Source organism: Ursus arctos, unplaced genomic scaffold (assembly GCF_023065955.2).
Source record: "Ursus arctos isolate Adak ecotype North America unplaced genomic scaffold, UrsArc2.0 scaffold_9, whole genome shotgun sequence".
NCBI classification, from domain to species: Eukaryota; Metazoa; Chordata; class Mammalia; order Carnivora; family Ursidae; genus Ursus; species Ursus arctos.
The window spans coordinates 58,673,559-58,697,303 of record NW_026623111.1 but is presented as its reverse complement, the minus strand read 5'-3'; the positions used below and the strand labels follow the sequence as shown (position 1 = coordinate 58,697,303).

Here is a 23,745-nt window from a genome sequence, read left to right as displayed (position 1 = left end):
TTTGTTTGTGGAATGTTTTCTAACACCAATAACCAATTCTCTGTGGACACCAGCTAGGTGTCCTAGGAGTCCATTTAATTCTAACACTAACTACATGGCGTTATCATCAGATTGTCCAGGTTTAAGAGTTCAGTCCCACAAGCCTGCCCCCCACTTCAGATGCAATTGCCCATCCTGGGCCACTTGTCCTTCTAACTGGCTATAAATTGGAGCTCCCCACAACCCCTCCTCAATTTCACTAATTTGCTAGAACAGATCACAGAACTCAGGAAAGTGCTTTACTTACTATAACCAATTTATTTCCAAGGAAACAGCTCAGGAACAACCAAATGTAAGAGATGCACGGGGCAAAGTAGGATGTTCTGGTACATGAAGCTTTCATGCCCTCTCAGGGCACATCACCCTCCCAGGAAGGACCTAGACGTGTTTGCCAAGGGTTTGCCAGCCCGGAAGCTCATCCAGTCTCCTTCTATAGAGCTTAATCTGCTACCCCCTTCTGAGGGGGGTGTGTGAAAGTTCCAGCCCTCTAATCAGTCTTTCTGGTCTTTGTGCCAGAGACAACAGGACAGTGTGGCAGAAGGGTAGCTGTCCAGAAAAGTCCACACTCGTGTTGCCCGGTACAGATGCCCCTGAGGCACGGCCGCCCTGCCCGAGGCTCTCTCCCAGCCCTGCCTCCCTGCACATCTGCTGACCGCTCTCACTGAACACTCGCGGGCAGGGAGGGCAGTACGTGGCATTCTCGGGCCAGAAGTTTTAGTAAGCCTTTGTGTCTTTCTGCACTTCATTTCCTCTTCCATGAGCTGGGGACCGTGAGGTCCTAGGGGATGGCAGAGCCCCGGGGCGGAAGCAGCCTGGGTGACAGTCTGCAAGGAGAGCCGCCTTCTGCCAGAAACACCCACGGCGTTTCTCCTCTAAGTGGCAGCGTTAACACTCTAGTGTGTCCAATTTGACAACAATTTTTTTAAAATACAAAGCTTAATATTATATGTATCTCTACATCAATTGGTTTTACTGAAAGATTAATTTTTATTTCATCAGGTAATGATAAAATTGCTAGTGAAAGAACTTGAAAGATACTTTTATTGTAAATTGTTTAACCTTTAATTTTACCTAATAGAAATGTTGGGCACACTGTGGAGTAACAGTAAATGCCCTATGAAGACCTTACTGGTAGAATTCATTCTGAAGAATATAAAAGGAATATGTGAATTTAACATACAAGTGCTATGAGCCAGAAACTGTCATGTTCTTTTAAGTACTTCCTAATACTATTTTCCATTGGGTTTATGCTCTTTTCAGCAAAGACCACCTGAAACCAGGATTAAACACTGTGTTTCATCAAAAGATGTTATACTTATTACAAGTTGTTTTAACATATAAAAATTCAAGGATAGGCATGCATAATGTCCTTCCAAACAAAAGTAAAGTTTTTTTAAAAACATTCTAAAATGTGTTCTCCAAAGAGAGGAGAAAAATGGATCCCTCTTGCCTCTTGATGCTTGCTTTTTTCTACATGTCTGTTATTAGTGGAGGAAAATATTGGTATTTTATTTTACATCTAAGCTATTATGGTACTAAGGTTTAGACAAGTAATTCAGACATTAATAAAGATATTAAAACTCAGATTTTATTTGTTCAGTTATAATAAAGTTTAAATGTCTTATTTCTTCTCAGAACAAAGATGTACTTTCCATATCACTGTCCTGTTACAATTTTGTTACCCAAGATAGCTACTGGTCTGAAAGGAGAGGGCAGGAGAAATGACTGCTATGGAACAGTCCATCTGTCAGTCCAGACCCGTGAGAGAGGAGGGGCACGGGGAGAGACAGTCCCACAAAGGCCCTAGAGGTTAATGACGGCTGGGTCCCTCCCTGCAGTCAGGCTGTACCTGGACCTCCTAGGCCTCTAAGAGCATCACTCAGGACACGTCGCTCAGCCTACACCTTAATCCCATTCCCATTCCCTCTCCTCTCCAGCTCCTCCCAGTGACCGACTCTGACTAGGCCCCTTGTTTCTACACCAGTTTGCCATCATTAAGACAAAGACTTACTTGCTACCTTCAAACCATAGCAGGTAAAATCAAGCAAAAACAAAACAAAAAAAACCCACTGGGAAGTCTTCACATCCTTGTTAATCATATTTGCGACCAGATATTTCTGATCACAGTTGCATATGGCATTAATTATTTTTAAATAAAGTGTGCGTGTAGTAAGGAGAGAGTTTCTCCAGTCGTACCAACAGGAAAGCAGCACTTTTTGAATGAGGCTTGCTCCACTCCCTGGGCTTAAGGATCACCCAGAGGCTCAAGCCTCAACCCCGTGCAGCTGGCTGGTTTGTGTGCGTCCTGGCCAGTCCGCACCTGAGGCTTGGCCAAGTCCCACCCCTAGCGGACCAAGGCCCGAAGTAATGATGGATCAGCAAAACTCCACCCATCAATGCCACGGGAAACAAAGGCCATGCTCACTGAAAGCATTACCTACATGTGTATATATATATATATTCCTGCACATTAGACAAAAGCCACTGGCAAGTTTGAAACAACTCCGATGGCTAAATTTGGAGCTCTGCTTCCTTTATTTAAAAATTATTCAGTGTGCTCCATAAACTTAGCCTTTTCCAGATTCTGCAACAGCCTCTCCAGTACTTCGAAAAACTGAATCAGTGAATCCCCCACCACTTCTGAACCACTTTATCCTCGCGGCCAGTGTCAAGGAACCTATTGCTGCATTCCTCCCAGCGGGTAATCTCCCCACTGTCTACCAGCACAAACTTCCATTCCACCACCGTGTCTGCGGGCAGGGGCACAGAACGAAACCAGAACCCATCCTTGCTACGCTGAAGTATGATGTAGGTCTTCCACCTCCCAAGACTCTCATGGTCTCCAGTTATTGCAACGAATTGCGAATCAGTGCTTGTGATATAATGGACCTGGAACCGGACACTGACTCGCTGAGACCCTGAAGACACCCCTACTATCTTGTTTTGTTTCACATCCACTTCCTGACCTCTTGGTTCCATAACAGTGTTTCTGCCACAGTCCAGTCCCTGGTTTGGGCTTAACACTGGAGCCTCAAGACTGCCACCCAAACCAACATCTCCCCAAGATGAGTGCGTGGACACCACTTCCCAGTCCTCATTGTCAGCCCGGTCCTGATTGCTCAACTGTGCAAGGCTCACTTCTTTGGCTCTGTCAATGACCAGGTTGCTAGAATACAACTTTTCTGCAAGACAGGAAGCTACTTTAGCAAGTGTCTCTTGTCCTTTCTGGAATCCCCATTCTCCTATAGGAGATTCAAGGCTTTCATTTCTTGAAACTTCGGAGTAACCCCGAGAGTTACCAGATGCAGCTAGAGATTCTGTGTGTGGAAACCGTCCAGAAGGAACATGCTCTCTTGAACCGTCACAATCACTGTCTTTTCCAGAAGGACTCTGCGGTCTCCATGCTGCTTCCTGCAGGTTACCATGGCCTTTGGTCTCTGAAACCAAACATCCATTGCTTTCTTGAAGATGCTCTAAAAAACAAAAGGGAAAATGTAATAGTGTTAGGCAATTCTTGTGAGAAAAAAGGCTGAAAAAATAGGTTTAGTTATTGAAGACTTTACCACTTAATCTATCTGCAGTTCACAAAATCCATCTCGACTTAATTACGGAGTTCAGACACTAACTGAACCCACAGTGTTCTCTAAGAATATGCATGTATATCCAGCAATAAAAGGCACATCAGGGTGCCCACGCAAGAGTGTAAACGAAGTGGCAAGTTCTAGAGGCAGCCTTGTAACCCTGCCCTGGTCCTCGATCTCTGCAGTCCAGGCCATGCTGACGTGCAGCCATGTTGTTTGGCTTCTATCATCAAAACATGCTGTCCCACCTGTGGGGCAAACACCCGCACGGCTACCCCACACACCCCAAGAGTACACTTGTACGCCTAGGAGCTGCGTGCAGACCGGGGACCCGCTCTCACAGATGTGGACAGATCCCCAGCTGCTGTCGCTGTGGGGGACACAAAGGACAGCAGTGAATCACTGGGCAAGAGTTGGGGTAATGGCAGGGGGAGAGGGTTGGTTTCCTCTTGCCAACCCCATATGCCGCAGGAACCTCTTCTACAAAAGGTAGACTTTTGACAGCCCCTCCCATTGTACACTTTTTTTTTTTAAATATGCTTACAGCGCACAATCCAAGCTCCCTAAAGTCTCAGTTTCCTTCTTGGCCATCTCACCGACAGTCCGAATAGCTCCCTACAAGATCGAAATCTCCAAAGTCATACAATCAGCATAGATGGGGATTTTCTCTTGGGGTTGGGGGCTGGCCTTGTTTAATTTTATCTTTTTAATGGTGGAGTTGTGAGACATAAATATTACCCTGAATTCCCACTCTTCCAACGTAAAACGTGAGGCTTTCAGAAGATAAATGAGCTCTCTGCTCATCCCAAACCAATCAGGAAAAGCACAGAGGCAGATTTTCAAATGGCTACACGCGAACACAGACTCCACTAAAAATAAAGTTCCCAGATGTCATTTTCACCGTTCGGCTGGAGTCCAGGCATGGGCAGCTAGCCAAGGGCGGGCCCTGGAAGCTAAGGTGTTCTGCCAGTGCTCTTACTTTGGCTAGTACACAGTCGCTAACATGTACACACATAAACCTGGATGTCCGTTCTCATCGGAGTCGGGTCCCCTATTAGGTAGGTCCCGGGGTATTGGACGACCCTGCGCTGTCAGGGCCCATAGCTCTGAAACGGGCGGCCAGCATACAGCCCTAAGGCTTCAGCTGAGGCCTTCATGGCCAGAGTCCAATCTGAACTTTGCCTTTCTAACAGAAGCGTCCAGATAGCGGGAGGTGCTCACAGCCTGGGTGTTCCCAAACCCAGCTCTTCCAAGGGGTGAGGGATGGGAGAACGTGAGGCTATGGGGTTGGGACTGAGAAAGTGTCCCTGCTCGGTGGGAGACTGAAGAGGGTTTGTAGGATCCCCCTGACCCTAAGCACTCCCTTTGGAAGGCCCGGAAGGGGCGCCGCCGCTGCAGCCGCCCGCACTGCGCCAAGCGCCGGGGCCCATCCCCCCCCCCCCCCCCCCAGGGGCCGGACAGGTCCTCCCGGCGGGCGCCGGGCGCAGAGACAGCCGGGCGCTGCCCTCGGACGGTGGGGCAGGGAACCTCCGGGGCCTGCCCGGCGCGTGCGCACCAGCCGGGGAAAAGGCGCGGCGTGGGGAGGGTCTTGCCCGGGGCAGGGGAGGCTAGTCCGCGGGAAGGGGCCGCGAGAAAAACTCCAGGTGGGTTTTTGTCCTCCCTCGGTGAACTTCAAAGCCCCCTGGCAGATCTGCCCTCGAGACGTGGAAGGAAGAATACCTGGTTTGGTGACCAGCTCCCGCCTGGAAGGTCCAGGGCTCAGTCCCCCGCCGCCACCCTGATCGCCTCCCGGAGCCGCAGCCTCCCCAAGAGGGGCGTCCTTCTGCTCCGCGTCGCTCTCCTTCCCCGTGTCCCGCAGCAGCCACACGAAAATCGCTCCGGCCAGGCCCCCTCCGACCAGCAGGGCGGACCAGACGGTGCCCATGGCTGAGAGGCTGCAGCTACGGGAGACGACGGCGACCGGGACGGGGGTTCGGGTCGCGCAGGCAGAGCCACACCTACCCCGCCCGCCCCAGCCTTCTACGGTCCCGGCGGCCGGCGCTCCTGCGCGGAGCCCAGCCCTCGGCGACTAATACTCAACTTTCCCAGCCCCGCCCCACTTCCCGCCCCGGGGCTGCAGCCCCAGGCTCCGGCCGGGCGGGGACTCGAGCGCCCTCCTTTCCAGCATGGTCATTGCCGCCCCCGCCCGTGGCCGGCGGGTGCCCGGGTGCTCCGTTCCACGTGTGGCCCGCGCGCGGGGAGAGCCCGAGCGCGCACAGCTGCCGCGCGCCCGCCGGGCCCTGCCCCGCCGCCCTTCCTCCTCGCCGCCGCTGCCCGTGAGGCCCGGTCCCGCTTCGGCCTGCGCCGCGCACCTCGGCGCCTCCCGCCCGCAGCTCTCAGCCGCGGCGCGGCCGGCCGGACCCGGGGGCTTCCAGGAACTTAGACGCGGGAGAGGCCGACGGGCGTCGGGGACCGCGGGGCTGGGGCTCTGGCTGGAGGGGTACCGGCCGGGTCGGGTGGGGCAGGCGGGGAGCACAGCGGACCGCGGGCGGGGAAAGCCCTTTCGGCCGCCAGTTAGCTGCGCCGAGCTTCCCCCAGGCTCCGCCACCCCCTGGTAAAATGAAAGGATTGGTCTGAGACCCATCCATCTATCGGGCCAGTCATCTCAACCACATCCAGCCGTTGCTTCTTCCTCGACCTCTAGTTGGGGTGTGTGGTTGTTGCAAAATGCGTGCCTTCTTGTGTGGCCTGGACGCTGCACGGCGACAAGCTCCTACAGATGGGTTTGTTAATCAAAATAGCAACCCTCTTTGTTAAGCACTGTGTGCCGGGTAATGCGTTTCATTTGATCCTCACAAACCAACCACCATGGGGGCTAAGAATTACACGCGTTGTCTTCTCAATTCACTCCTCTGTTGATCTGATGGCTTCACACACCGGCTTCAAAGTGGTAATTCCCACGTTTGTATCCGCAGCCAGAGCCTCTCGCTTGAACCGCATTTCTACACCCAGCTGCTAAGGCCACAGCTGGCAACTACCGCCCGGGAATAGGGAGTAAAATGGGTCCTTCTGGTAAAAAGAAACCGTTCCAATGTGCCCCACGTGCCCGCACAGCAGCCCGCGACCGAGTTCCTGGAGGGCCGGTTGGAGCCTCCCTCGGGTCAAACTCCTACAATCCTGAGGGGGGAGAGGGAGGGTGGGGGACGGGACTGGGCCTCTCTTCCTGGACGCTGACAGTCAAACCCAGCTCACTGGGGTCTGACTCCCTATCTTCTCCCCAGATCCGCTGCCTTCCCCGCCTACCTCCTCTCGGAGGAAGTGGCAACCACATCCCTTCCCTGGGCGGGAACACCAACAACTTGGGAGTCGTCCTCGGCTCTCCTTTTCTTCCCCTCTCACAGTAGGCAGTAGGTAGCACGCTGCCCCTCTTTCTTCAAAATACTACATTAAGAACTCTAATTCTCTGCTGTGACGCCCTGGCCTGCCACCAGCATGTCTCACTTGGATTACTGCCTTCACCCCCCTCTGCTCTCCCTGCTTCCACCCTGGAGACCCTGCAGGCTACTTTCAAAGCAGACGTCGGAACGATCCTTAAAACGTCCTCTGAGCCTTTGTGCAGGACCCTCCAGTTGCTCTGTGGCTCATGACAAAAGACCTTGTTGGTTCGCAACCCCCTCGGGAGCTTCTCGGGTGCGCTCTGAGGCCGGCCCTAGGTGGGGAGCACAGGGAGAAACTGGAGACGGAGGCAAACCACTCCACGTTGGTAGGTGGCAATTTCAATAAGCAGGGAAATTGGGGGGCTTGTCTTGGGCCCCGAAGGATGAGTGGATGAGTCTGCAGACACCATCCAGACAGCTATCCTTTCTCCCTCATCCTCTACAGGTGTTTGCACAAGGCTCCTCTGCCCTGGGAGCCCTGCCCTGATATTCCCAATTTTAATTACAACCCCCTCCTCCCTATAACTTTCGTTGCTTTATTTTTCTGCATAGTATTTAGGGCATCACTTTTTTTTTTTTTTAAGATTTTATTTATGTGAGAGCGAGTGAGCGAGAGAGTGCACAAACTGGGGGAGGGGCAGAGGGAGAGGGAGAAGCAGACTCCTCGCTGAGCAGAGAGCCTGATGTGGGTGTTGATCCCAGCACCCTGGGATCATGACCTGAGCCGAAGCCCTGAGATTAACTGACTGAGCCCCCCAAGCGCCCTAGGGCATCACTTCTAATACACTGCGAAATCCATGATCTGTTCTGCTTGATTTCTTTATCTTCAGATAAACTACCTGAAAGGAGGGTTTGTTGTCCTTTGTTTTCTGCAGAATTCCTGGTACCTAGAACATTCCCAGAGTGGTCCCTCAAAAAGTACAGGATGAGTGAACGGATTAACAGCTCCATGTATTCCCAGGCTAGAGCTTAATGCCATCTTCTTCATACAGGTTCTAGCTGCGTTCTTTAGCACAATGTAGATGCTACCTTTTTTGGGGGGTCAAGTAGGTTTCATGTCTTAAACTAATTAGGAAGTCAATGATGAACTTTTTAAAGACCTCTTTGGGGCACCTGGGTGGCTCAGTCGTTAAGCGTCTGCCTTCGGCTCAGGGCGTGATCCCGGCGTTATGGGATCGAGCCCCACATCGGGCTCCTCCGCTAGGAGCCTGCTTCTTCCTCTCCCACTCCCCCTGCTTGTGTTCCCTCTCTCGCTGGCTGTCTCTCTCTCTCTGTCAAATAAATAAATAAAATCTTTAAAAAAAAATAAATAACATTCTCATGGACTCTTACTAATTTGTTAAGTCGTAAGACTATCATAAATCTAATTTTTTAAGAGTGGCAGAATTTTGTAGAAAATTTTAGAATTATTCTATCTCCTCTTGTCAAAGGAAAGCTCGATGTCATAGGACAAGGGCATAGGATGTCCTTGAATTTTACAAACTCTAAAGCCAATAGAGTGATTTTATAAATAGTGTGAAAATTCTTGAACATTTTCTTTTTATTTCCTCGGTGATAACCTTGTGAGCTGCTGCATCGATCAAAGCTTCTTTATCAATGTGCTCACAAATGAAATCCCAGAGGATCTGTAAAATCATGGAAAGCAAGTCCCACTATCCATTTCTAATAACTAGAAGGTTCTTAGTAAAGGTTTATTGTTGTCTTCAATTGCTATTTATTAAAAATGTAACCAGTAAATGATGCAGTTCTTTCCACCCATCAGAATTCTTTTTAAGTTGTATCAGATTTCTCATGCAACATTTTAAAAGAACATTATTTATTTGGCCTTCCTTTTGGCTTTTCTAAACTTAAATGTTGACTCCTTGATTTCTGTGTTGCTGCTTTAAAGAAAAAAAAAAGCAATACTCCGCTCACCACCATATTTCTTGGAAGTCTTACCGCACTAACTGTACCTTGTTTATCACTATACAGTTGCAAATAGTGTTGCCTTTATATTGAAGTCCTTAGAGCCTAGGAAGACAGAAACAAAAAAGGAAGGGAAGGCAGATTCAGTAGAAACAGGAGGAAGATGATGCATTCTGCTGGGATGTGTTACACTTGAGGCAATAGCAAGAAGCTGGAGCTGGGGGCATGCTGTTTAATGAGAGAGATTGGAAATTCCTCCCAGAGAGGTGGCAGTGAAATCTGTGGTAGAGAGTCATGTTACAAAGGGAAAAACTGCGGTTCACCCATTAGCATAATTTCAAACAGATTGGAAAGCTGCCTCCCTATTGCTACTTATATTGCTATTATGTATTTATATTTTAGGGGTCATAATGTAGTGCCCATTTTCTAACTGATTACTATTCTATTAGAGTATAAATAGATAGATATAGATATGGATATCTAATATGCATCTATATACATATTAGGGAGTCAACAATGGACTTTTTAAAAATTTTTTATTATGTTATGTTAGTCACCATACAGTACATCCTTAGTTTTTGATGTAATGTTCCATGATTCATTACTTGCGTATAACACCCAGTGCACCATGCAATACGTGCCCTCCTTAATACCCATCACTGACCTATCCCAGTCCCCCGCCCCTCTCCCCTCTGAAGGCCTCAGTTTGTTTCCCAGAGTCCATAGTCTCTCGTGGTTCATTCCCCCTTCTGTTTACCCCCCTTCATTCTTCCCTTCCTTCTCCTACCAATCTCCCTGTTATTTCTTATGTTCCATAAATGAGTGAAACCATATGATAATTGTCTTTCTCTGCTTGACTTATTTCACTTAGCATAATCTCCTCCAGTCCCGTCCATGTTGCAGCAAATGTTGGGTAATTGTTCTTTCTGATGGCTGAGTAATACTCCATTGTATATATGGACCACATCTTCTTTATCCATTCGTCTGTTGAAGGGCATCTCGGCTCCTTCCACGATTTAGCTATTGTGGACATTGCTGCTATGAACATTGCGGTGCATATGGCCCTTCTCTTCACTACGTCTGTATCTCTGGGGTAAATACCCAGTAGTGCAATTGCTGGGTCATAGGGTGGCTCTATTTTTAATTTTTTGAGGGACCTCCACACTGTTTTCCAAAGTGGCTGTACCAACTTGCATTCCCACCAACAGTGTAAGAGGGATCCCCTTTCTCCACATCCTCTCCAACATTTGTTGTTTCTTGCCTTGTCAATTTTTGCCATTCTAACTGGTGTAAGGTGGTATCTCAATGTGGTTTTGATTTGAATTTCCCTGATGGCTAATGATGTTGAACATCTTTTCATGTGTGTGTTAGCCATTTGTATGTCTTCATTGGAAAAGTGTCTGTTCGTATCTTCTGCCCATTTTTTGATTTGATTATTTGTTTCTCGTGTATTGAGTTTGAGAAGTTCTTTATAGATCTTGGAAGCCAATCTTTTATCTGTAGTGTCATTTGCAAATATCTTCTCCCATTCCGTGGGCTGCCTCTTTGTTTCGATGACTGTTTCCTTTGCTGTGCAGAAACTTTTTATCTTGATGAAGTCCCACAAGTTCATTTTTTCTTCTGTTTCTCTTGCCTTTGGAGACCTGTCATGAAAAAAGTTGCTGTGGCTGAGGTCAAAGAGGTTACAGCCTATGTTCTCCTCTAGGATTTTGATGGATTCCTGTCTCACATCGAGGTCTTTCATCCATTTGGAGTTTATCTTTGTGTATGGTGTGAAAGAGTGGTCAAGTTTCATTCTTTTGCATATAGCTGTCCAATTTTCCCAGCACCATTTAACAATGGACTTTTAAAGACCACTTACATTTATATTTATTTTTACTTATATATAATGTTAATATTTATATCTATTTATATATGTATACTTTTATGTAACATTATTTTTTTCTTTAACTTCATGCAAGAAAAGATTCCTCCCTCCTTGTGTGGAAGGATGAAGACAAAACAATTAAAAGCAGCTTTGTTTGTAGGGCCCAATGATTAAACAGGATGGGAAGAAAAAGTTAGGGAACAGAAAGAATAGGGAGACTTGTTTCCAAAGTCAGTGCAAGAAGGTGGTGGGGAGGGGAGAACAGGGTGTCGCTCAGCAGAGTTTAAGAGGATAAGGGATTTAAAAGAAATGGTTGGATCTGACCTGTACGAGGTCATCGGGGACTTCAGAAGTTGTGCGGGTGCGCGTTCAATTTTGGAAGGCTGAAGAATAAACGTGGCAAGACAATGAAGTCCGACACTGAGTTAGCCTTCTCTCAAGAAATCTGTTGGTAAAGGGTAGGAGAGAAATAGAAGTTAAGATCAGAACAAGGTCCAAAGGAAGTTCTTTCAGACCAAGAAAGACCTACCTGGGCATGTTTGTAAGAAGGAGAGAGCCAGCGAAGACTGAAAATTAACAAAAGGAAACCTCCTTTAAAATGGAGTCGGGAGGAGAGAAGGGGAGCGCTCTCAGCCTACCAGCGGCGGTGGTTTGCGGCCCTAACGGAAGACAAGGACCCAGTGCTAATTCTACTTGAGCCCCTACTGCACTGGCCCAGCAGGTGGGGAGAAATGTTTCTCCTTCCGCAGCAACAGTCCAGCCAATGAGAGACTGTCACAACTCAGCCAATGAAAAGCCATTATATTTCCACCTCCCAGTTTCCTGCAGTGGACTTTTAGGTGTTAATAGACCCCCCCCAACGGCCCCCTTTTCCTCTGTAAAAGTGTGTTCCTCTGCTTTGTTCTTCAGACTGGGCCCTGGTTTTGCTGGCCCTTGATTGTTTCACACTGCGATTCTCCACTATTCCCAAATAAACCCATTTTGCTGGTAAAGTAACTGGCAGTGTTAGCTTTAAGGTTAAGACCACACCTGAAGATGTGAGAAGAGGCGATGCTGCCTGGGAATTTCGGAAGGGGAGAGGAAGCCGTGGCTCCAGAGCACGAGGGGAAGGGCTGGCTCGCGGTGAAGGAGAGGAAACAGGCATGCAAAGAGGAAAGAATGAACATAAGAAACATTTTGAGGTACAAAGGAGGCAGAGAATGACGTCATCAACTGAGGGAGAGAAAGGAGGTCCCGCTGAGGTTGGAGGGAAAGCAGAGGAAATTGCCGCTGGGAGAAGAGATCACCTATTGGGACACGTGTCCCTTCTGCATCGTGTTGATTCTTCGGCCCTGGGCCTCTGCTTTGCTCCCTTCCCCGACCTTCCAGGGCCCTGGCGCCCCCACTCAGACCCCACCTAACTGTCTGCACCTCCCTCCCCTGTGTCTGTGATCCTCCACTCTGCAACCACTCCAGACTTAATCCTAAACAGGGCTCCCCGCAGGGCGTCTCCTGGGTGCACCAGATTAAATTCAACCCCACTTGAGCCTTCAAGGTCTCTGTGACACAGCCCCAAGGACCACTCCAGGCCATTCTCTTACCATCGACCCGCACTCCAGCCAGATTGGGACTCTTCTGCTGGAACCTTCACTCATTGGTCTAGAGATTTCCTAGAAGCCACTTAACTTCCATGAAACCTAACCCCCGTCCACATCCCATTGCCCAGCCCCCAGCCCTCAAACTGATACATCGGCTAACTTCAAAGAAAAGAATTACATATTGTAACCGTCTTAGAACAAAATAAAAGGTTTTCTGTGTTGGTATAATTCTTTTTGTAGTTTATCTCATCCTCATATTAGATCATAAATTCCTCGAGGGCCAGAGTTCATTTATTCTGTGTATTCCCTGGAATGCAAAGTTAATAGGCCTTTTTATTGTCTTTTTTTCATTGACTATCTCGTGTATACTGGCACTAGGCTAAGTGCTTTATAAGGATGATCTCGTGTAATGCCCTGAGAGAAGTAAGCTACTCGAGGTCACAAAGCTGATGAGTGACTTGACCTGGGATTTGAACCCAGTATTCTGACCTCCCAGGACGCAGGCTCTGAAACTCTAGCTACGCTGAGTCCTCACGGTGGGCTATTAAACCATGTCCAAATTTCACAGCATACATTTTAGAAGTGAGTGTGGGGATGTGGATGTGGGACACCAGAGAACGCCTCTGGGGGTATTCCAACATTTACGATGAATTTCAGCCTTGTTCCTCATTTGTAATCGCTCTCTCTGCAAGCCCTCGGCTCCTGAGGGAAACGTACTCACCGCCACCAGCACCTGTCCACTGCTGTCAAGCCCCTGGCCCCTGCTGCTCCCCAGAACACGAACCACAAGCCAAACCTGCAAAGCAGTCACATGGGAGCTGCCCAGTTTCAGATTTCGCAGGGACATTTTCTAACTGCAAATGTTTGCAAACCTCTGACTCATCTTAGTTCCAGAATAGACTCAATGCTGAGATCTCTCCTGATGCGGCCTTTAGAGAAAAGGGAAATCTGTGTTGGGGAAATCTAGCTCACTGTATTAAAAGAAAGTTCGATGACTACTTTGTACACATACAAGGGTGGACTCCAGATGGACTAAAGCACTATCTGTAAGTGGTAAAACTACTACAGAACTACAAAAACCACTAATAGCTAATAGAACAAAATCCAGGAGACTATCACCGTGATATTGCATAATATAGGAGGCCAAAATATTTCGACCTTATCAAAACAAGGCTGATCATTGAAGGATGTCATAGAGAAAGTTAGCAGACAGATCCAGATGGGGAGATTTTGGTGTCACTAAAACTGACAAGGGATTAATATGTAGATCTATAATGAACTCCGACAAATTGCCAAAAATTGAAAACAAAAACATAAGCTCCAATGTAAAATGAATAGGGGGTGCTTTTCCCTTGGGCCAAGAACAGTGCCTGGAACAGAAAACGCACTCACAGTAATTTTTAGTTGAATAAATGAACGGTTAGCAGAAAGGTGCAGAAATACTCAAATTCACTGGTAAACAGATAAATGCAAATTAAAACAATGATATTATACCATTTTACATCCAAATATTAAAAGAAGATGTGACATTGCTGATGAGAATAAACAAGTAGAAACAACCTGGAGAACAATCTGGAAGAATTTTGTGAAATTTAAGTACGCATATACCCCAAGACCCAGTAATCCCACTCCTGAACACGTTTGGCCCAGGGAAAATTTTGCGTAAGACAATAAGGGGACACACAGTGTTATTTGGGGCAACAGTAAGTTCAAGTCCACCTAGCTGCCCATCGTGGGGAAATAGCTAAGTAAAACATGGTGGATGACTATGAAATACTATGCAGTCGTTAGACCAATGAACTAGATCTACACATTGTAACATAATTAAACCTTAAATCCATGAGGGTGACAAAACGTAAGAAACAATAAGAGTTCTAGTACAATAACATTTCTGTAAGTTGGAATGACACATTCAACACTACAGTTTCAAAAACACATGCATATTTAAGATCGAGTATTTAAACAGATGAAAGAGAGTGACTTTGGTGGGCAAAAGGATCGGAATGGGCGTTGGAATAAAAGGGGAATGAATACATAACCAGAGAAGGGCCTTACACAGACATGTGAGGATCATAGCTCTGAACTAGGGCTTCTCAAACTTAAATCTGCTAAATGCAGATTCTTAGTCAGTAAATCTGGGCTGGGGCCTGAGGCTCTGCTTTTCTACTAAGCTGCAGTTCATACTGACCCTGCTGATTTGTGGACCTCAGTTTAAGTAGCAAGGAGACTAAAGAGTAAGGTTAATTGAGATCTGGAAATTTTGTTTATTATTTTTTTATTTTTTGAGAGCGTGCACACTTTGGGGGTTAGGAGGCAGAGGGCAGAGAGGGAATCTTAAACAGTTTGGCCCGGCCAAACCTTTACCTGAATTGTGCTGCAGCTCGAGATTCTTCCTCCCCCAATCCTCCTTCCTTCCCTCTCTCCTCCCCCAGGCGTCACACAGGAATCATCATCTAAAGGCTCTCCCTATGTTCTCCTGCTCCTTCTCCCAGGAAATCTCTTGAACTTCTAATCCCATGTTGCCATCTGCTCCTTGGCAGACCCAAACTAACGCAGCCTTCTTCGTCAGACAAATCCTCCCTATCCCCCGTGTGTGAGGCTTTTCTCCCCCTGCACGAAGACTCTGTAATGACCTTCCTGGAAATAATCTGGCAGGTGGTTGGGGTAGCCACTTCTCTTCATTCTCCAAGCTGGCAGTGTTGATGCCAATTCAATTCTTCAAAAAACTTTGCAGGTCTCCTGTGAATCTTATTGGGTCCACACCGCAGACCCACTTACCTCTTCAAGGTAAGATCTTGTCTTTCTTGAGATTCTCCTGACAATCAACATCCTTCGGTTTCTTAGAAGCCCTAATGTTTGACCAAAAGAATCTGTGAGACAACTTCAAAAATTTCAGTAGGACTTTTGTCTGCCTGAAGGGTACTCAGAGCATCACCTCCAATCTCGCTGACGTCGTAACAACAGATTTAACAATTAAATCCTTGAATTCATCTTTAGACCAGGTTTTCCTGGAAGTGTCCTTTTCTGTGTCTTTTTGATTTGATCTTTGCTACAAATCATTTCTTAATTTAAACATCATTTGTCATCTGAGAGGCTAGGAATTTTCAAAACCATAAAGTCCTGGGTCCTTTTTGTTTAACTGTCCTGATTTCAGCTTATCTATGTCCTCTTGAATTTTACTGTAAGCGGCAAGAAGCAGTATCTTCAGTACCGTCAACACTCTGTATAAAAATCTCCTTAGTTACAGCACCCAGTTCGTTAGGTACCCTCTCTACTTCCCACGTTACTTCAGGCGACTGTGGCTACACTTCCTGCTATTACATAACAAGGAGACCATTTCTCCCAATTTCCAAAGTGTTTACTTCATTTTCCTGCAAGCCTTTACTCACCAGCTCCTCAAAGTGCATGAGGTTTCTGCTAACAGTTTCTTCAAAGCTCTTCAACCTTCGCTAACACTGTCCTCAGAGCTCTTCTAGCTTCGACCCGCTACCCAGTCTTCCTGCTCCCTTCCACATGTCCGGTTCTTGTCATAGCTGCAACCCACTTCCAGGCATGAAAATCTGTATTATCCATCTATTGCTGCATAACAGTCCCGAAACTTAATGGCTTAAAACAAGAATCATTAGAGTCAGGAATTCAGAAGCAACTTAGTTGGGTGGCTGTGGCTCAGAATCAGAATCAGAATGTCGGTAGGGCTTCCAGTCTCATCTGAAGTCTTCATGGGGCTGGAAGATCCACTTCCAAGATGGCTCATTCACATGACTGTTTGCAGAAGACTTCCATTCCTTTCCATGTGGGTCTTTCCATAGGTAGGATGGGTGTCCTCACAACATAACAGCTAGTCTTTCCCAGAGCAATGATCCAAGCGAGAACAATGTCTTTTATGATTTAGTCTCAGAAATCACACACCATTACTTCTTCCACATTCTACTGCTAAAAATCAAGTCTAGACACAGCCCATGCTCAGGGGGAAAGGAGTTACACACCACATTTTGAAGAGAGGAGCATCAAATAATTTGTGGACTTTTTAAAAACAAACACAGACCCCCTCAAATCAGGGACTCTCTGAAGGACTTCCTAAAGGAATTTCATGCCTTGCAGCTGTTGAACTGAAAGGGGGGGGGGAGGGGATTGACCCTTTTAATTTGTTAACCAAAATATCATTTGAATTCACAGCTTTGCCAGATCTCTTTTGTGAAGATAGAGCATTCCTCGGGAAAGAGTGTGACCCTGAATGAGGAAATGTGAACCCATGGAAAGATTCAGATGGCTTCTCGCTCCCTGAGCTCCCAAGCCTATGGAAATACACCATTCAGATCTCCTGCTGCACGGAGTATGGCTGACTGACACTCAGTGGCTGCCCAGCCTTGCACTGAGGCTCGCTCCCAGGCTGCACCCAACCAATGACGGAGCACATGAAGAACCAAGGCAGGCCCGTTCTGGCAAGATGCGAGAATCCACCTTCTGGCAACTTTGCCTTGAAGACTCCCCATTGGCCCGGCCAAACCTTTATCTGAATTGTGCTGCAGCTCAATTCCTCCCCTAATCCTCCTTCCTTCCCTCTCTCCTTCCACAGGCGTCACACAGGAATCATCATCTAAAGGCTCTCCCTATGTTCTCCTGCCCCCTCTCCCAGGAAATCTCTTGAACTTCTGATCCCATGTTGCCATCTGCTCCTTGGCAGACCCAAACTAACGCAGCCTTCCTCGTCAGACAAATCCTCCCTATCCCCCGTGTGTGAGGCTTTTCTCACCCTGCACGAAGATTCTGTAATGACCTTTGTAGAAATAATCTGGCAGGTGGTTGGGGTAGCCACTTCTCTTCATTCTCCACCCCTAATATCTTTCCTAGCCTTGAATCTTGCCATCAGTAATGTGCTAGAGACAGTTTGTACCAGATCATAAAAGTCAGTGAGAAATTTTCAGGAATTTCGTGAGCTGGTTGGTAAACACAGTCATTATTAAAAGTTAAATATACTTACAATTAAATAAATTACATTAATAACAAAGGTAATAAAACTAAAAAATGTATCACTCTCTAGTTATTGACATACTTTTATTAGTATCTATGCTCTTGAAGTTACTTACAGGTACTAGATCTGGGCGTTGGGAATAATATATAATGGGGTGCTACTTGCACTTGTCTTTGGAGTTTGAAGGCCAGATTTAGATGTGCTGTTTCAGCTCATTTCTTCAGTGAGCTGAGAGGCTGCCAGCTTTGAGTGCAGCCTGAAGCAAGAGGAGGCTTGTAGCTGGTCCAGGAAGCTCTGTCCTCCGAGCCAGTGAGTCCAGTGTACTTGAAACACCTGTGGCCGATGGGGCTGCCGCATGGAGCTTAGGCACGTCCGGGAAGGCGAAGCGGAGCACAGGCCTCCAGGGTTTTGCTGCCCAGCCGGGAACTCTGTGGCATATAACTCTTCTCCTTTCGAGAGGCCAATCTTGGTTTTTGCTTGGCACTAATAACTACAGCAGCCTCGTGATGACCCGTTAGTGACAAGCGACAGGTGCCCGTTGTCAGCTCGGGGTCATCTGATCCACCACGCCATAAAGTCAGCGAACATTTAGTGTGTGTGTACAATGCGCCAGGCTCTGTTCCGTGCACTTGACTTGTAACATTTCCTTTCATCTTCACCGCAGTTCTGGGAGGCAGTTCTGTTATTATTGCTATTATCCCTACTTCAGCCGAGAAAACTGATAGGGAGGATAAGCGATTTGCCCCCTAGTCATTTAGCTCCTAAGTAGCAGAGCTTGGTTTGAACCTAGACCCTCTGGCCCCAAAGTCCACATGTTTAATTACCAAAGTATATGGCTTCTCGTGATCAAGTGGCGGTTTTCTGTATAGGACTGGGCTTGAGCAGAAGTTGAGGACACAACAGATTGCATGGTGTGCTCGGTTCTCCCACGCGGCCACTCTTCCTCAGCCTGCATATCTGACCCAGGGATGCTCGCTGAGTCCAGGGGACTGACCAGACAACCTGCACAAGGTGGTGGCAGCAGCCACAAGTGGACGCCACAACCCTCTAGCCCAACTCAAGGCTGGCCCTGAACAACAACTGAGGAGAACTTTCCAGTAGGCAGAATTCTTAGCATTTCATCCTGTTGACCACTTTGTCTGAAAGGAGACACGGCCTCAGGTGCGTATGTCACCTGTACTGGTCAGTAGCTGATGGTTTAGCTCGGCAGACTGGGAAGGATCATGACTGCAAGGCCGATGGTGACGAAGATGTTTGGGGAAGAGGCATTCAGAGGCTCTCTCAGATCAGATCCTCTAGAGTATGAGGATATTTGGTTCTTCATGAATACCCACCAAAGGTCTCCACTGCAGAGGAAGTGCTCAATTCTGGGGCGAAAAGGCAAACCTAGCCTTTGCATGCCAGCCCACATCTTCCCACAGGCACTCCAATGGCGCCTAGTGATCTCATGAACGAAGTGCGCGTGGAGGCAGAAATACAGAGTATTTGCGGGTTTCAGCAACTTGGACTTCCCCTCACCAAGGCTAACCTGGCTACTGGTTCTGTTGAATATTTTGTTGTCCAGAAATTAAAGCCAAACCTGAGTGCCTGCTATGAATTAAGCATAGATGTAACAAAGCCTGTAGCAGGGGGACCAGGAAAAGAACTAGATTCTCTGCAGACCCCCACCACCAACACCCCTTTTGCTCGGCACCTGAATGTGAGAAGCCCAGCACTGAATGCCCACAGCCTGACCCAGCCCGCCCAGTAGAACTGGACACCTCCTCCACCGGGCTTGCAGCAAGAGCAGCTCTCCCGCTGTTGCTCTTGTGGGCTACCAAACATGCGCATGCGTGAGGCGTTGAAAACATCAAGGGAGTCTGAGAAGAGTGGCTTCACTGGAATAGCTACTTTTTCTGGATTTGGACTTGTTTTCCTGTTTAACAAACCTCTGCCCACACTAACACTCATAGATTTTATGAATCTGAATGCTTAATCGCCACCATGGTATTCCACCCCACATTGGTTCTCACTAAGTAACAATTTAATGGGAAAGGGCTGACCCTATTGGGTTCATGCTTCTGTCATGTACTCCATCACCCGAAAGTGTCTGGCCTCACAGAGGGCATGGCAAAGACTCATTTATAGCACGATTGCTATGTAGTCAGTCAGATTACTAAGATGAAATCATGACAGACCCAGAGGATGAAAGGTCATCACCCAGAGATTTTGTATTTGAAGACACATGCAGTCACTCACAAGACTTTGGGACTCAAGATTCTTCTAATAAATCCCTTTTTGATTAAATTTTACAGAGTGAGTTTCATAGAGAAAGCTCTAGAAGGATGTATTCCAACAAGTGAAGAGTGGTTATTTCTGACTCTGTAGGAATTAGTCACAGTTTCTATATTCTTTTTGTTAGTTTATATTTTCTGATTTTCCTAACATGAGCATTAACATTTTTAACAAGAAATAATTTTTAGAAAATTAATTTTAAAATACTTATCATCATGAGTTTCCATTAAACTTCATGACTTACGACCTTATCTTTAAGTACACACTTATTATCAAGATTCACATGCCTAAAAAGGGAAAAAACTTGAGTAAGCTTTATTCAAAATTAAAGAAAATAATATTCTAAAGAAAGAATAAAGGAGGTGTTCACTCAAGACCAGGAAAAATAATACTATGGGGAAATGCAATAGGGTAATTCTGCCTTTTTTTTTTTTTAAGATTTTATTTTTAAGTAATCGCTACACCCAACATGGGGCTCGAACGCACCACTCCAAGGTCAAGAGTCCCGTGCTCCACCAGCTGAGCCAGCCAGGTGCCCCAGAGTAATTCTGCTTTTATTTATGGTTTTATTTATTTCATATGTGTATGTGTATACACACACACACATATATATTAGTCCTCCTGCTAAAAAAAAATATATATATATTTTATATATATCAAATAGTTGATATAACTATGTAATATTGACAATGCTACAAAAATGTGAGAAGACTATGTGTGAATATTGATCTCACCACTGATAGGATACATTAGATATTGATTAACGGAAGCAGACAGCCAGTGTGAAATGTTTTTAAGTATTACGTATGAACTTTATGGACGTTGCCAAGTCAAAGTTGTACATCCATGGGACACTCATAAATCTTATTTAAGGTTAAAAATGAGACAGAGAAATAGCCAAGTATGTAGTAAATAAAATTGTTCTAATCATCTTCCCAAGATTCTTCTATGCTTGAGTTATTTTATAGAGGTCTTATTACACTCACATTTACGTTCCTTCCTGATACACATCTTCTCAAGGAACTTAAAAAAAAAAGAAAGAAAAGAGTTAACCTTCATTAGAGTGGCAAGCAAACATTGTACAGTCCTGCCCACAACCACTACCACACCCAAATTCACAATCTCACACTCCGACACATATCCCGCTAGTACTCGGAATCTCATGTTGATAATTGGCCACGATAAAGGTGCGGCTTTGGAAGGTAGTTGTACAGCATCGGAAACACCTAGATCTAATTCCCATTTGTTCTGTGCCCAAGTCCAGCCCAGCTCAGCTCAGCAAAGCCTTGTGTTGCTCATCCCTTCTATTAAAAACCTGGGACCCATCTGTGTAGCAGACAGAAAGAAGCTGAGGGTAATGAATAGAGCAGGTGATCCAGCAGCAAACACTGGAATGTGCATAAAGTACCTGTGCTCATGTAACATATATATAACACATATGAATGTGTATGTACAGTGTACACAGACCTCACGTGAAGAAAGAGAATGAGTGTTGATATATATGGATATGTACACAAATACACACATATGTATTTATATTTAAATAAGTAATGACCTATATTGAAAATAAATAATGTATATATTAAATAGATATATAAAATAAATTTCCTCCTCCCTTTTAGTTGAAAATTTGAGAAAACAGAGGATATAGGATGTAAGAATAAAGGAAGAAAATATATTCCAGGGTTTTGAATGACAGGTGTTCTCAGAGGACCCCGCTGTAGTCAGGGGCATCCTCTCTCTCTAGTTAATGCAGCTGAAAGAGTATAGCCAGTGTGTCAGGCATGCTTCTTTTTGCCCAAAATTGAACTAAATGTTCCTTAATGAAACGGATTAAACCAACATGGGACAAATCAAAATTTTTTTTAACAAGTGTTCTGCCACTAAAAATGTTAAGACAGAATTAAATTATTGTAGCAGCGAACGAGGAGATAGATAGATGGATAGATGGATGGATAGATAGATACACACACACATCCTATATATATGGTCCTTGGCAGGAGGAATATATATACACATTTATATATATACACACACGTATATCACATAATTACATTTATGCTTAAGTATATTTACATATGCTGTAAAATACATAATATATACAATTCGGTAATTAGATAAAATATAATAAACATAGAGGTGTCTGGGTGGCTCAGTCGGCTGAGTATCCAACTCATTTTCAGCTCAGGTCATGATCTTAGAGTCATGAAATTGAGCCCCATGTCAGTGGGAGTCTCCTCAGGATTCTCTCCCTCTCCCTCTGCCTCCTGCATGTGCTCTCTCTCTCTCTCTAAAATAAATAAATCTTTAAAAAATATCATATCATACATGTAAATATATATTTATGTGACCTCATATAGGGCTTAGGCAGTTATATACATACATGTGTATGACTGTGTTCACTATATCTCACAGGCCTATTATTGGTGCTCAAGGCTGAAGGACAATATTTCATCCCAGTCCTGTCATGGAGTCTTTCACCCCTCTCTACCTCATACTCTAGACTTCCCCTCACATTAACTTTGAGACCAGTCTGGATCTGAGCTTGATCAATATATTTATTTGCCAAAAGAATAAGCTAGTTAGTTCTGTGATTCATGGAAAAGAAGAAATCCAGTATTGCATTTCCCGAGAACTTCATGTCGGCTGCACGGCTTCCTAAAGACACATGGGATGTGCACATGGAGGACACCGGATAAATGCATGACTTCACAGCTACGACTTGGGCAGCCTGGCTAGCTGGTTTCTTGCTGTGGTGACAGGGCTGGTCTGGGCACAGAACTCTAGGCTCTGAGGCCCTCCTGCTAAAAATGGTCTGCTCTGCCAACCGCCCACCCCACCTACGTGGCACGTGGCCTTCCAACAGTGGCCGCTCCACATGGGAGGCAGCTGGGGCTAGCTTTACAAGTTAAGAGAGGGGAAACTAGATGGGGGGGTAAGAAAAAGTGGGGAAAACACGGAAGATACTGGTGGGCCCCCAGAAAGTGAACTTTTGCCCTGTTCTGTTTCCACAGAAGGCTGACCCCATAGTACAACACTATTGTAAATCTCAATTCCATTGCGTCCTGACCCAAGCCACAGTTCTTTGTCCTTAGATGTGGAAGTAAAAGACACTCAGACTTTCTAGAGACTTCAGAGTGTTTGAGTGACAGAGTTTGCAAGGTACACACCCTGCACATAGGCCCCTTTCACTTTGGTCCCATTAAGGCCAAACTCAAGGCAGGTGAGTCAGCAGGAAGACAGCACCTCTGACAGCAGAAATCAAATAAGCAGAATAAAAAAAAAGCAAAAGCCAAATCCTATCTCCGGGCCTTTGTCTAGGGAAAAGCATGCCCTTTCTTCCAGGGGCCTGAGTCCTGCTATGAAAAGTACGGTTGGCCCTTGAACAATATACTACAGGAGTTAGGGGCACACCCCCCCCCACAGTCAATTGAAAATCCATGTATAAGTTTTGACTCCCCAAAAACTTTACTAATAGTCTATGTTGTTGACCAGAAGCCTTCCTGATAATATAAACAGTTGATTAACATATATTTTGTATGTTATATATATTACATACTGTCTTCTTACATTAAAGTAAGAGAGAAGAAGTAAGTAAGTAAGCTAGTAAAGAAGAAGTAAAGTAAGCTAGAGAAAAAGTGTTATTAAGAAAATTATAAGAGAAAATACATTTCCAGTATTGTACTGTATTTATAAAAAAAAGAAAATTCACGTATAAGTGGACCTGCATAGTTTAAGCCCGTCTTGTTCAAGAGCCAACTGTATTTTGCTTTCGGTAGGGTGCTGACCCCGTCCCATCAACAACTGTGAGCCCCTCAGCCAGTCGTTCTGAAATGACCCTTTACTCACACTTGGCATCTCGTAGCCCCTGCTTAGAATGAAATCCTTAAAGGCAGTGGTTCCATGAAGGTCCGCAAGTAACTCCTCCTAAAAGAGGACCCGCATCAAAACAAAAACAAAACCAAAACCAGCTGTCAGAAGTTTGATTCCACGCTTGTCCTAATTGAAAGCAGTCAGCTCTGTATAAAGTACCTCATTTTAAATCACTTCCTTCTCTTCTGTGAGTGTATGTATAGGTAACGTTCATGAGTTGCTGAATGTAAAGGCCTTCAAA

The 23,745-nt window shown here is 45.9% G+C and overlaps 2 protein-coding genes and 1 long non-coding RNA gene across 11 annotated transcripts in view; 1 reads left to right on the top strand and 2 right to left on the bottom strand.

Annotated features, from left to right (window-relative positions):
- Positions 1–1,605: 1,605 nt before the first annotated feature.
- On the bottom strand, positions 1,606–5,803 carry STBD1 (starch binding domain 1). The gene is made up of 2 exons (XM_026509926.4): positions 5,340–5,803; positions 1,606–3,512 (listed from the first exon to the last, which is right to left on the bottom strand). Exons 1-2 carry the CDS (start codon positions 5,542–5,544, stop codon positions 2,659–2,661), a joined length of 1,059 nt encoding a protein of 352 aa, XP_026365711.1. The 5' UTR covers positions 5,545–5,803; the 3' UTR covers positions 1,606–2,658.
- LOC130543255 (uncharacterized) lies at positions 4,569–20,568 on the top strand. Its single transcript, XR_008958468.1, has 2 exons — positions 4,569–4,678; positions 16,562–20,568. It is a non-coding gene; the product is annotated as an uncharacterized LOC130543255 (long non-coding RNA).
- Positions 9,461–23,745, bottom strand: part of FAM47E (family with sequence similarity 47 member E) — a 40,790-nt gene continuing 26,505 nt past the window's right edge. For 2 of the 9 annotated variants that reach the window (XM_057309821.1, XM_057309823.1), the window contains 3 exons: positions 23,481–23,558; positions 20,618–20,654; positions 9,461–10,584 (listed from right to left, as the gene is read on the bottom strand). In XM_057309821.1, coding sequence (XP_057165804.1) covers positions 10,550–10,584; positions 20,618–20,654; positions 23,481–23,558 — 150 coding nt within the window. In that variant the 3' untranslated portion in view covers positions 9,461–10,549. The other 7 variants (XM_044388159.3, XM_044388162.3, XR_008958467.1 and 4 more) reach the window with 5 other exon arrangements.

Excerpts from the sequence above, each read along its gene's own strand:
- STBD1 (XM_026509926.4), bottom strand. The coding sequence starts at position 5,544 with ATGGGCACCGTCTGGTCCGCCCTGCTGGTCGGAGGGGGCCTGGCCGGA. Across the intron at positions 3,513-5,339 it reads GGAGCTGGTCACCAAACCAG|AGCATCTTCAAGAAAGCAAT; the intron begins GTATTCTTCCTT and ends TTTGTTTTTTAG.